This window comes from Dendrobates tinctorius, unplaced genomic scaffold (assembly GCF_039654945.1).
Source record: "Dendrobates tinctorius isolate UK_male_01 unplaced genomic scaffold, ASM3965494v1 ptg000044l, whole genome shotgun sequence".
Lineage (NCBI taxonomy): Eukaryota > Metazoa > Chordata > Amphibia > Anura > Dendrobatidae > Dendrobates > Dendrobates tinctorius.
This window is the reverse complement of record NW_027361712.1, coordinates 8,376,083-8,389,658: the sequence shown is the minus strand read 5'-3', so window position 1 is coordinate 8,389,658 and position 13,576 is coordinate 8,376,083. Positions and strand designations below refer to the sequence as shown.

General features: G+C 47.0%; 1 protein-coding gene across 1 annotated transcript in view; it reads left to right on the top strand.

Moving 5' to 3' along the window:
• The window catches only part of SHC3 (SHC adaptor protein 3), a 268,874-nt gene that overhangs the window by 193,444 nt on the left and 61,854 nt on the right, over nucleotides 1-13,576 (top strand). Inside the window, exon 4 of the mRNA XM_073575323.1 lies at nucleotides 12,483-12,602. Coding sequence (XP_073431424.1) covers nucleotides 12,483-12,602 — 120 coding nt within the window. The remainder of the gene's footprint in view (nucleotides 1-12,482; nucleotides 12,603-13,576) is intronic.

Here is a 13,576-nt window from a genome sequence, read left to right as displayed (position 1 = left end):
CCACAAGTGTCCAGTGTCCAAAAGTGTACGCAGAGATTCAAAATCTCCATTATCCTCTCGTCACTTTGGTCACAGGCAGCTGTGCCATCGAGCGTGTCACATAGCGCTCAGATATCAGTGGGCCTCACACAATCCACAAGTGTCCAGTGTCCAAAAGTGTACGCAGAGATTCAAAATCTCCATTATCCTCTCGTCACTTTGGTCACAGGCAGCTGTGCCATCGAGCGTGTCACATAGCGCTCAGATATCAGTGGGCCTCACACAATCCACAAGTGTCCAAAAGTGTACGCAGAGATTCAAAATCTCCATTATCCTCTCGTCACTTTGGTCACAGGCAGCTGTGCCATCGAGCGTGTCACATAGCGCTCAGATATCAGTGGGCCTCACACAATCCACAAGTGTCCAGTGTCCAAAAGTGTACGCAGAGATTCAAAATCTCCATTATCCTCTCGTCACTTTGGTCACAGGCAGCTGTGCCATCGAGCGTGTCACATAGCGCTCAGATATCAGTGGGCCTCACACAATCCACAAGTGTCCAGTGTCCAAAAGTGTACGCAGAGATTCAAAATCTCCATTATCCTCTCGTCACTTTGGTCACAGGCAGCTGTGCCATCGAGCGTGTCACATAGCGCTCAGATATCAGTGGGCCTCACACAATCCGCAAGTGTCCAGTGTCCAAAAGTGTACGCAGAGATTCAAAATCTCCATTATCCTCTCGTCACTTTGGTCACAGGCAGCTGTGCCATCGAGCGTGTCACATAGCGCTCAGATATCAGTGGGCCTCACACAATCCACAAGTGTCCAGTGTCCAAAAGTGTACGCAGAGATTCAAAATCTCCATTATCCTCTTGTCACTTTGGTCACAGGCAGCTGTACCATCGAGCGTGTCACATAGCGCTCAGATATCAGTGGGCCTCACACAATCCACAAGTGTCCAGTGTCCAAAAGTGTACGCAGAGATTCAAAATCTCCATTATCCTCTCGTCACTTTGGTCACAGGCAGCTGTGCCATCGAGCCTGTCACATAGCGCTCAGATATCAGTGGGCCTCACACAATCCACAAGTGTCCAGTGTCCAAAAGTGTACGCAGAGATTCAAAATCTCCATTATCCTCTCGTCACTTTGGTCACAGGCAGCTGTGCCATCGAGCGTGTCACATAGCGCTCAGATATCAGTGGGCCTCACACAATCCACAAGTGTCCAGTGTCCAAAAGTGTACGCAGAGATTCAAAATCTCCATTATCCTCTCGTCACTTTGGTCACAGGCAGCTGTGCCATCGAGCGTGTCACATAGCGCTCAGATATCAGTGGGCCTCACACAATCCACAAGTGTCCAGTGTCCAAAAGTGTACGCAGAGATTCAAAATCTCCATTATCCTCTCGTCACTTTGGTCACAGGCAGCTGTGCCATCGAGCGTGTCACTTAGCGCTCAGATATCAGTGGGCCTCACACAATCCACAAGTGTCCAGTGTCCAAAAGTGTACGCAGAGATTCAAAATCTCCATTATCCTCTCGTCACTTTGGTCACAGGCAGCTGTGCCATCGAGCGTGTCACATAGCGCTCAGATATCAGTGGGCCTCACACAATCCACAAGTGTCCAAAAGTGTACGCAGAGATTCAAAATCTCCATTATCCTCTCGTCACTTTGGTCACAGGCAGCTGTGCCATCGAGCGTGTCACATAGCGCTCAGATATCAGTGGGCCTCACACAATCCACAAGTGTCCAGTGTCCAAAAGTGTACACAGAGATTCAACATCTCCATTATCCTCTCGTCACTTTGGTCACAGGCAGCTGTGCCATCGAGCGTGTCACATAGCGCTCAGATATCAGTGGGCCTCACACAATCCACAAGTGTCCAGTGTCCAAAAGTGTACGCAGAGATTCAAAATCTCCATTATCCTCTCGTCACTTTGGTCACAGGCAGCTGTGCCATCGAGCGTGTCACATAGCGCTCAGATATCAGTGGGCCTCACACAATCCACAAGTGTCCAGTGTCCAAAAGTGTACACAGAGATTCAACATCTCCATTATCCTCTCGTCACTTTGGTCACAGGCAGCTGTGCCATCGAGCGTGTCACATAGCGCTCAGATATCAGTGGGCCTCACACAATCCACAAGTGTCCAGTGTCCAAAAGTGTACGCAGAGATTCAAAATCTCCATTATCCTCTCGTCACTTTGGTCACAGGCAGCTGTGCCATCGAGCGTGTCACATAGCGCTCAGATATCAGTGGGCCTCACACAATCCAAAAGTGTCCACTGTCCACAAGTGTGTGCAGAAATTCTAAATCTCCCCTGTCCTATAGACACCTTGTACCTTGTTTTACATTACTATATAGTTTGTTGGATTTTGTCTACATTTCTACCAAAAATGAGGAAGGCTGGTGGAAGAGGCCGTGGAATTGGGCGGGGGTTGGCAGCTGGTAATGATGGTGTTGGTGGTGGATCTGATGTTAGTGGCAAGAGCAAAATAGGACCGAATGCAGGAGGTGTTGAGCCTGCGTCATCGTCTGGCTACATAAGGCCTCGAACGCTTAGTTTTCTAGGAGTTGGCAAACCACTTTTAAAGGCAGAGCATCAGGAAAAAGTTTTGTCTTACATTGCTGACTCAGCCTCCAGCTCTATCGCCTCCTCTTCTTCAGTTGTAAAAAGTAAAAGCACTGAGTCGTCATTGGAGGCTCATGTTCATGAACCACACCTTTCCTTGTGTCCTTCACCCCAACCAAGATTGAAGGATGACGCAGGCCATACTACTGATTACTCCATGGAGCTGTTTTCACATACCATGCCTGGATTATCAAGTCAAATGGTGAATTACCCAGGCCAAGATGAATCTGACATGGAGTGCACTGATGCACAGCCGCTGATGGATGATTCTGCTGGTACATTCACTCAGAGCACTACATTGTCCTCGCAGTGTATAGAGCCAGATTTTGACCCTGATGAGACTCAGGTGCCCCTTCCCGCACACTATACCACCATACACGGTGACACAGAGAAAGGTGCACATGACATAGAAGAGGAGGTGATGGATGACCCAGTTGTTGACCCAGATTGGCATCCATTGGGGGAAGAGGGTGCTGCTTCCAATAGCTCAGATGAGGAGCATCCACAGCAGACATCGACATCGCAACAGCTGTTATCTGGCAGGCCCGGAGCACTCCAAAGACAGGTTCCAAACATCAAAAGAGTTGCTGGACAGCTTGTCCAGAGGGTCAAAAGATCACAGCGTGCTAGGCCGCAAAATGTCTGCCAAAGTAGGAAGAGTGCAGTGTGGCACTTTTTTGAACAAAATCCTCATGATCAGGCCAAGGTTATCTGTAAGAAGTGCGCAAAGACCTTTAGCCGAGGGAAAAATCTGAAAAATTTGAATACCAGTTGCATGCTTAGACATTTAACCAGCATGCACTTGCAAGCGTGGACACAACACCAAACCTCAAGTGCCACATGTGCAACTGATCACAACGAAGGTAGTCAGCAACGCTACATTGTTTCCCCCACTGTAAGCCCACCGGTTAGCACAGCAGCAAATGTTGAGGTGTCGTTGCAAGGCCACAGCAGTCAGGGAATCCCACTGTTATATCAACGAAAGACTGATTCTAGGCCATCAGAAAGAACACCAACTCCATCACCATCATCAACCCTCTCTCAGTCCGCCCTGTCCACCGCTACTTCCACCATATGCAGCTCTCAAGTCCAGCTCACCCTCCCAGACACTATGAGTAGGTCAAGAAAGTACTCAGTCTCTCATCCGCGTACACTGGGTTTGAACGCCCACATTGCCAAACTAATCTCGTTTGAGATGATGCCCTTTCGGTTGGTGGAAAGCACAGCTTTCCGCGAACTCATGGCCTATGCAGTACCACGATATGACCTACCCAGTCGCCACTTCTTCTCTCGCAAAGCCATCCCAGCCCTCCACCATCATGTGAAAGACCGCATTGTCCATGCACTCAAGCAGTCAGTGAGCGGAAAGGTGCACCTCACAACTGATGCATGGTCCAGTCGGCATGGCCAGGGCCGTTACGTGTCCATCACTGCGCACTGGGTTAATGTGGTGGATGCAGGGTCCACAGGGGACAGCGGTGGTGGGACAGTGCTGCCTAGCCCACGGTATAGGAAACAGTTGGCTGTAGGCGTTCGACCCTCCTCCTCCTCCTCCTCCTCCTCCAGAAGCGAAAGCTCGTCCACAGAGCGCAGTCGTACGAGCACTCCATCTGCAGCTGCCACTGTTGCACACGATGTGTCCCCCTATCGAGCAGCTAGTGGAAAGCGTCAGCAGGCTGTGTTGCAGATGATGTGTTTGGGCGACAGACACACCGCCGAGGTGCTGGCCGAGTACTTGAAGCGACAAACTGAGTCATGGCTGGGCAGTGTACATCTTGAGGCAGGCAAGGTAGTTAGTGATAACGGCCGTAATTTTGTGGCAGCCATAGCCCTTTCAAAACTCAGCCACATACCTTGCTTGGCTCACACCTTGAACCTGGTGGTGCAGTGCTTCCTCAAAAATTATCCGGAGTTAACAGCCCTGCTCCAGAAGGTGCGAAGACTGTGCGCGCACATCCGCCGGTCGCCTGTACACTCCGTTCGTATGCAGAAGCTGCAGCGATTGCTCCACCTTCCCAACCACCGCCTCATTATCGACATTGCAACAAGGTGGAACTCCACCCTGCACATGGTGGAGCGGCTGTGCGAGCAGAGGCAGGCCATAATGGCAGCACGGTGGCTCAGTGGTTAGCGCTGCAGCCTTGCAGCGCTGGAGTCCTGGGTTCGAATCCCACCAAGGACGACATCTGCAAGGAGTTTGTATGTTCTCCCCGTGTTTGCGTGGGTTTTCTCCGGGCACTCCGGTTTCCTCCCACACTCCAAAAACATACTGATAGGGAATTTAGATTGTGAGCCCCATCAGGGACAGTGATGAAAATATGTGCAAACTGTAAAGCGCTGCGGAATATGTTAGCGCTATATAAAAATAAAGATTATTATTATAATGCATTTGTGGGAGGATACACGGCCAGGCACTTTGAGAGCAGACATGGAGTTGACAGGCGTGCAGTGGTCGAAGCTGAAAGACCTTTGTAAAGTCCTTCAGTGTTTTGAGGAATGCACACGGCTGGTAAGCGCAGACGACGCCATCCTAAGCATGAGCATCCCACTTATGCGTCTGCTCATGCAAACTTTGACGCACCTTAAGGAGCAGGCGTCTGCAGCCAATGTTGATGAGGAGGAAGAGGAGGAGGGAATCCTTGATGACATTCAGCCATTGTCTGCTCAGGGACCTCTCCTGGACGAGGTGGAGGAAGAAGAGGAGGAGGATGATGGGGATGATTACTTAGGGGAGGAGGATGCATCTCATGGGGCAAGTGAAAATGTTGGCGTGGCAAGGTCTGGTACAGGGTTTGTGCGTGACTGGAGGGATGTGGATTTGCCAGAAAGTGCTCCTCCACCCAGCACTCGCAGTGCATCATTGACACCGGGAACATTGGCCCACATGTTAGATTATGCCTTGCGGATCCTAAAAAGGGACCCCCGCATTGCCAAAATGATGAACGATGACGACTACTGGTTGGCCAGCATCCTGGATGCACGCTATAAAGGCAAATTACAAAACATCATGCCACAGGAGAACCTTGACCTAATATTGGCTAATAAACAAGCAACTCTGGTAAATCGGTTGCTTGAGGCATTCCCAGCACACAGCAGCGGTGATGGTTCTCACACGAGCCGTACGGGCCGGGGGCAGCTTGGCAGAGGTGTTCGTGGTGCACACAGCAGAAGTGGCGTTGGAGACAGGGGTTTCATGACAATGTTGTGGACTGATTTTTCAAATACCGCTCACACAACTGGTAATACTGCATCGATGGAAAGTGACAGGAGACAGCAGTTGTCAACTATGGTTACAAACTACTTTTCCTCCCATATCGATGTTCTCCCACACAGGTCATTCCCCTTTGACTATTGGGCCGCTAAACTGGACACCTGGCCTGAATTGGCCCAATATGCCTTACAGGAGCTCGCTTGCCCAGCTGCAAGTGTGCTATCGGAAAGAGTCTTCAGTGCAGCTGGATCAATCCTGACAGAAAAAAGGACCCGTCTGTCAACCCAAAATGTGGATGATTTAACCTTCATTAAAATGAACCACGCATGGGTTTCCAAGGATTTTGTCCCACCTTCCCCTGATGACACATAGGGTGACAGAAAAATGGCTTGCTTTGGTCCACCTCTTCCTGGTACTTCACCTATTTCGCCTTTTGCATCAGCTGAATGTCCAACATCAACATATGCCACTTTCTAAAACTCCCTAACTGTGCTGCCTCCCCCCCCATGGCCGGGGTAACCACCTAGCGCACGACACCGTGCGAGTGCCGTTGCCCTGGACAGGTGGGTAGGCCGACTCTTGAGCGCGGGCCCTGGCACAGGGTCCCTCATAGTGCAATCAAGTGTCTCTGACGGTGGTGGTGCACACCCGCCGTCAGACACACCGCTGTACTATGAGGGGCCCAGTGCCAGTACCGACGCCCACGAGTGGGCCCCCCTTGCTTGGGCAGGGCCCCAGCATTTGCAATCTTTACCTCTCCCTGCTCCTCCGCTGTGTAATCTGGGCCGTCAAATCCATACTGTGCCTGACATCGTCTGAGCCTGCCTCCTGAGACATATATTTTGAATGTGTACGCTATCCATACATGTTATCCAGGGATACGGTACCCTTTCTAACCTTTGTGCAATCACGTGCAATCCATACTGGGCCTAACACCATCTGAGCCTGCCTCATGCTGTATAGACATATATTTTGAATGTGTACGCTATCCATACATGTTATCCGGGGATACGGTACCCTTTCTAACCTTTGTGCAATCATGTGCAATCCATACTGGGCCTAACACCGTCTGAGCCTGCCTCATGCTGTATAGACATATATTTTGAATGTGTACGCTATCCATACATGTTATCCGGGGATACGGTACCCTTTCTAACCTTTGTGCAATCACGTGCAATCCATACTGGGCCTAACACCGTCTGAGCCTGCCTCATGCTGTATAGACATATATTTTGAATGTGTACCCTATCCATACATGTTATCCAGGGATACGGTACCCTTTTTAACCTTTGTGCAATCACGTGCAATCCATACTGGGCCTAACACCGTCTGAGCCTGCCTCATGCTGTATAGACATATATTTTGAATGTGTACGCTATCCATACATGTTATCCAGGGATACGGTACCCTTTCTAACCTTTGTGCAATCACGTGCAATCCATACTGGGCCTAACACCGTCTGAGCCTGCCTCATGCTGTATAGACATATATTTTGAATGTGTACCCTATCCATACATGTTATCCGGGGATACGGTACCCTTTCTAACCTTTGTGCAATCACGTGCAATCCATACTGGGCCTAACACCGTCTGAGCCTGCCTCATGCTGTATAGACATATATTTTGAATGTGTACGCTATCCATACATGTTATCCGGGGATACGGTACCCTTTCTAACCTTTGTGCAATCACGTGCAATCCATACTGGGCCTAACACCGTCTGAGCCTGCCTCATGCTGTATAGACATATATTTTGAATGTGTACGCTATCCATACATGTTATCCGGGGATACGGTACCCTTTCTAACCTTTGTGCAATGACGTGCAATCCATACTGGGCCTAACACCGTCTGAGCCTGCCTCATGCTGTATAGACATATATTTTGAATGTGTACGCTATCCATACATGTTATCCAGGGATACGGTACCCTTTCTAACCTTTGTGCAATGACGTGCAATCCATACTGGGCCTAACACCGTCTGAGCCTGCCTCATGCTGTATAGACATATATTTTGAATGTGTACGCTATCCATACATGTTATCCAGGGATACGGTACCCTTTCTAACCTTTGTGCAATCACGTGCAATCCATACTGGGCCTAACACCGTCTAAGCCTGCCTCATGCTGTATAGACATATATTTTGAATGTGTACGCTATCCATACATGTTATCCAGGGATACGGTACCCTTTCTAACCTTTGTGCAATGACGTGCAATCCATACTGGGCCTAACACCGTCTGAGCCTGCCTCATGCTGTATAGACATATATTTTGAATGTGTACGCTATCCATACATGTTATCCAGGGATACGGTACCCTTTCTAACCTTTGTGCAATCACGTGCAATCCATACTGGGAGTGAGAACGGCTGGCGAGCTGTTAAGCAAGCTACAGCACCTGTCCAGACAAGTACAGGGATTCCCTAGCGAGGAGACTTATTTGATTGTTTTCAATGTTGGGACAGCAATTTTTGGGGAGCACTATACTCTGGAGAATGATAGATGGGGCCCACCATACACTGGAACATTCCAAAGGTGGACATCAGACACTGGAGCAGCATTTACAGGGCCCATTATACACTAGAGCATTAGAAATGGGGCCCATTATGTTTGGAGCATTATTTGGGCCCATAAGACAGTGGAGCTTCATCCATGGGGACCAACATATACTGTAGCATTATGTGGAGCTCATCATATACTGTTTCAAACATTATATGGGACCAATGATTCTGTATGGAGAAATAGATGGGCCTCGTCATGAGATGTAAAAAGTGAGGTATTTTTCATTGTACTATACCGCTATTTATCTGCCGTATCGGAGCATGATGAGTTGTGGTATGTGTTAAAGGGGCGCTCTTTCGCCCAGGGCACATGAAAACCTGCAGCCAGCCCCCCCCCACAACTTTAGCCAAATAACCCCCATTTTTCAGTGCGTAACTTATATTATGAAGTTAATTAAGGTTGACAAGCTTAAGTAAGAAGAATTGATGCTTTTGGCATTCAAATGGGCACTGTAGGTGTGTTTCCTGTCCTCCTCTCACTGCCGACTTTTATTCCCCATTGACTTACATTGGGTTTCGTGTTTCGGGACGACCCCGACTTTTCCCTATAATCGGACGATCTTGCTCGACCCGACTTTTGGAAAAGTCGGGTTTCACGAAACGAAACGCGACCCTAAAAAACCAAAAGTCGCTCAACTCTAGTCATAATTGTAAAAATTGGCCCGGTAGTTAACATGCAAACCACCCTTGGTAGTGAAGGGGTTAAAGGAAGGGGGAGTATGCCTGGTTTTTTTTTTATGTTGGTTTAAAGAAAAATTAAAGAAAAAAAAGCATAAAAAGGGGTTACTTATGCTATGAGTAAAATCTGGTTATACAAAAGTTGGTTTAATGTATAATATGCATAAGGAATATGCAACAGGTCCCGGGTACGAGGTATGTGTGACGAAGACGCCGACCATGACTTTTTAAATTGAAGGACAAAGAGATGGAAGATATAGAATCAGTCAGTGGTCCCAAGCCAGGTCCCTCACTCCACGAACACCCCAGAAGACAGTTGAGGGTGACAGAAGGGGAGAGTAGTGGGAGGTACACACTATAGAGTAATCCGGGTGTACCTAGCCCAACTTGAAAGAAATTGCCATGTGGCGTGTGCACCGGCGGGTAGCAATAGGCTGCTCGGAGCATGATGCTCCCGGTTTGGTTCGGCCCCTGCATGTGGCGGGTTTGCCCGAACAACCGGTCCAACAACAGACTGTGGAAAAGTTTCAGGATGACGAAGGTAGGGAATACGATTGTCGGGGACGACAATGGACAAAGGAAGGTGGAATGTGGGGAAGGTGACCAGATGAACGGACTTGTCAGAAGGAAGAAGGGACGGTTTGTGCACTTTGGACAGATGTTAGTAACGACAGAAGGGAAACAGCTGGGAAAAAAGCGTAGAATGGGTGCAGTACCCTGGTTTGACCACAAGATGGCAGGGGGGAATGTGAGTACAGTACTCCAGCAGCTTATGGCTTTAGAAACCATTAGTTATGGGGGGGTTACAGGTAACCGGGAAGGTTATAAATAGGACAGGAGGGTTCCAGAAAGTACGAGTCCTGGGAGGAGCTCAGTAGGAGAGGAGTCAGTGAAGGAGTACGGACAGTGTGAGGAGCTCAACTAGGGGACTGAGGAGAAAAGAAGTCAGGGGGGTGGCCCCGATACGAAGAACCGCAGAACAGATGAGGCCCTGGGGGTACCAAATTGACGACGACCTCTGACCGGTGAAGTGCTGGCGGTAGATAGGCCTAGGGCGGCCCCAGTGACAGAGCCTTGAGAAACGTCACTACGACAGAAGAAAGGTGTGTGTACCCGGGTCTGAATACGAAGAGCTATGGAAGTGCTTCGGTGTATTGCTGAAGTCGTCAGAAGGACGGCCAATAAACTTGGACCTGTTGTACTTGAAATCTGCCTCCGTCTCGTGTCTGTGACATCTGTTCGCGGTAAACAAGGGACCACCCCCCAAGCTGGGCCACCTTACTACACAGTCACAACCTAGTGGTACTGCTATGTGATCTTATTTTATGGCCACTATTATTGGTAAAGTTGAGTGGTAGACTAAGTTTTTTTATGCAGCACTATCCTACCCTTCTAACTGAACATTCGGGCTATGGTACAGAAAATGGCATCCAGGTTTTAACGTGCTTATTTTTCACGACTTCCGCATTTCACCCTGACATGCTGGATATCCGCCTCTGGGCCAGATCCTGACTGATAAATACAAATAAAAAATCTGACCGTCACATCCAAACATGAATTAGGTGTGAACAGGTGCCTACCTATAATCGCCAACTCATATACAAACAAACAAACAAAGCAGCACTCTTCAACGCTATAGCGTGTAAACATGAAATATGAAAATTGAATTGCATTACTTCACTATAAATATGAAAAATTGAGAATGCTTAGCGCATAAATTGGCCAATTCATGTGTACCTGGTAGCCATGGTAAGGCGATTCTCGTATACCAGGACCCAACAATGCCAATCCTCTCTTAGACAGTCTACAACTCAATGGGAACCTAATGTGAACTCTCTCCTAGACTAAAGTCTAATATCTTCATGGAGGGGTACTGATCCTGCTGTAATTAAAAATGTCTGAGGCTAAGGGGCGGAGTGCTCAGTCAGAAGGCCAATGCATACAAATCAAAAAATTGACTTTCACATCCAAACATGAATTAGGTGTGAACAGATGCCTACCTAGAGTCGCCAACTCATATACAAACAAACAAACAAGGTAGCACTTTGCCGCGCTATAGCATGCAAACATGAAACATGATGGCAGCCCATTCATCTCTAATCAGTGATTGAAGTTTATAACAATTTCTGTATTCTTATTTATACACCTGCTTTTTGAGGATTGACCATAGGTCCTGATAGGGATCAATATCAGGGGAGTTTTCTGGTAATTTGTTGATGAACAATGCTTTTCCCAGTATGATGGAGCATCATGTCAGAAGGTGAAAGTGATTACTAAGTGGCTTGATGAACAAAACATTGAAATTTAGGATCCATGGTCAGGAAACATATATTTATCTCTGAAACACAAGTTTTTTCAGAGAAAAATCATTTAAAAGATCCCATGCTTCGCTCCAGTTGATTGGAGACCTGTCTGTCGGCTGCAGCAGTGCTGAGAAAAGTTGCCTGGTATTGGCACCAGACTAGTCTTGTCTCTGGCAATAGTCCCCAGCCTGATTTTTAGGCCGTGATTACACATGCGAGAAACTCAGACGAGTCTCGCATGCTAATACCCGGCACTGCCGCCAGCACTCAGGAGCGGAGTGCGAGGCTGCATGTATTGCTGTGCGGCCGTATGCTATGATCCGAGTGCAGGGTACTAAAATGCGAGACTCGTCCGAGTTTCTCGCATGTGTGATCCCGGCCTTAAAGGGAATCCGTCAGCAGTTTTTTTTTTGCTATGTAGCATATCACCATGATGTAGGGGCTTAGACCCTGATTTCAGCAATGTGTCACATACTAGGCTGTGTTTTGCTGTTTCAATACACATAATTTTATCAGCAGGACATTATAACTAGAGGACAAACTGCCTCATGCCTCCTAGTCCAACTACACCCCCAGCAGTGATTAGCGGCTTTCTGTCAATATATAGTACAACTTATACAGTAAGCTGCTAATCAGTGGTGTGGGTGAGTTTACACCAGGCTCAGCATTTCGAGCTCTGCTATATCTGCAGCAAAGAAAAGTGTGATTCTGTCATAACTGCTGCACCAAGTAAACTAAATGATACATCGCTGGAATCAGGGTCTCTGACCCTACATCATGTGGATGTTAGATTATATTAAAAAAACCTGATGACAGATTCCCTTCAAAGTATTTTGTTTCTGAAATGCTGAAGTATTTTAGGTGCATGTGTCTGAGATAGTGCAGCCTGGCTCTGATTCATGATGGCTGCAGTTTGGGAAGCATTAATCAGATGACTGGTTGCCTTAGTGTTTTTTTTTGGGCCTGCTGCCTCCAGTGAGGTATATCATAGTTAGCTGAATTATTCTATTGTAATAAAGGAAATGTCACCATTAATGACTCTCTAAGAATAAAAAATGGAATGCACCCAACCCTTGCTTCTTCTTTTTCTCATGCAAGTATCTTTTTTTTTTGTTTTCTAGCCAGCAAATAAAATCCTCTCTAGCATCTTAGGGAAGAGCAACCTCCAGTTTGCAGGAATGTGTATAACTCTGAATATATCTACAACCAGCTTAAATATGATGACTCCTGATTCAAAACAGGTATGATCACCTCTCGATAAAGATAATGCCTTTCTCTTTCTTGTAATATCTCCCATTTTTTTACCTTTTATACTCCAGTCTGCCTAAAGAATACTTTTTATTTTTTGGCGCCACCATGGCATTGTATAACATAGTAAAATCATAATAAACCATAATAACACATAGCTAACCTAAAATCTGTCAGTATCAAAAATTTGGAATTTTATGAAAAGCTGATGTGGAACAATGAGATGAGCGATTCTATAGAAGAAACAGAATGGTATTCATGTATTTATTTAGCACTGATTATTTTTATTTTGTTATTCCCGTTTTGCTTTATAAAGTCCGTATAAAAGAATATAAGTCTGATAAGATGGAGGAAGAGGCTGTCCTGCTGTGTCAAAAATGAAAACTGATCATTAGAAACAAGGTCCTACTAAATAATAGCTATTTCTTAGCAATATTTATGAACTCAATCACCTTAATTTACCAGATATTGTAAGTGTTTTATACCCACAAATGGAGGTTTTAGAGTTTTAAAACACCTCATCTAATTAGTTTATGCCCGAGTCATCCATCAAAATTCAAATTGGTCTGAAAATGCCCAGAATTTCAAACCATACACGATGGGCACCATAACATGCCAATTTTTTTCTTTTTATTTAAAAAGGACCTGTCAGCAGGTCAAAAGTGCCCGGGCATAGTAACTAACTGTGGTTAGTTGTGAGCCCCCGTCCCCTTGCAGTGTACTGTGAAATACTGACCAAATAGTGAACGTGTGACTGTGACCTTATACACGGCACATACCTGCAGCGCGTCACTCTTTCACGTCTCTCATTTTCCCATGACGCCTCTCATTTTCCCCCTCACATCTCTCATTTTCCCTGGGCCTTATACACAGCCTCCACCTGCAGCACCCAGCTCTTGTCTATACACAGTCTCATACTGCAGCAGAACCTCACTTCTCTCATTTTCCCATCACGCCTCTAGGTGAA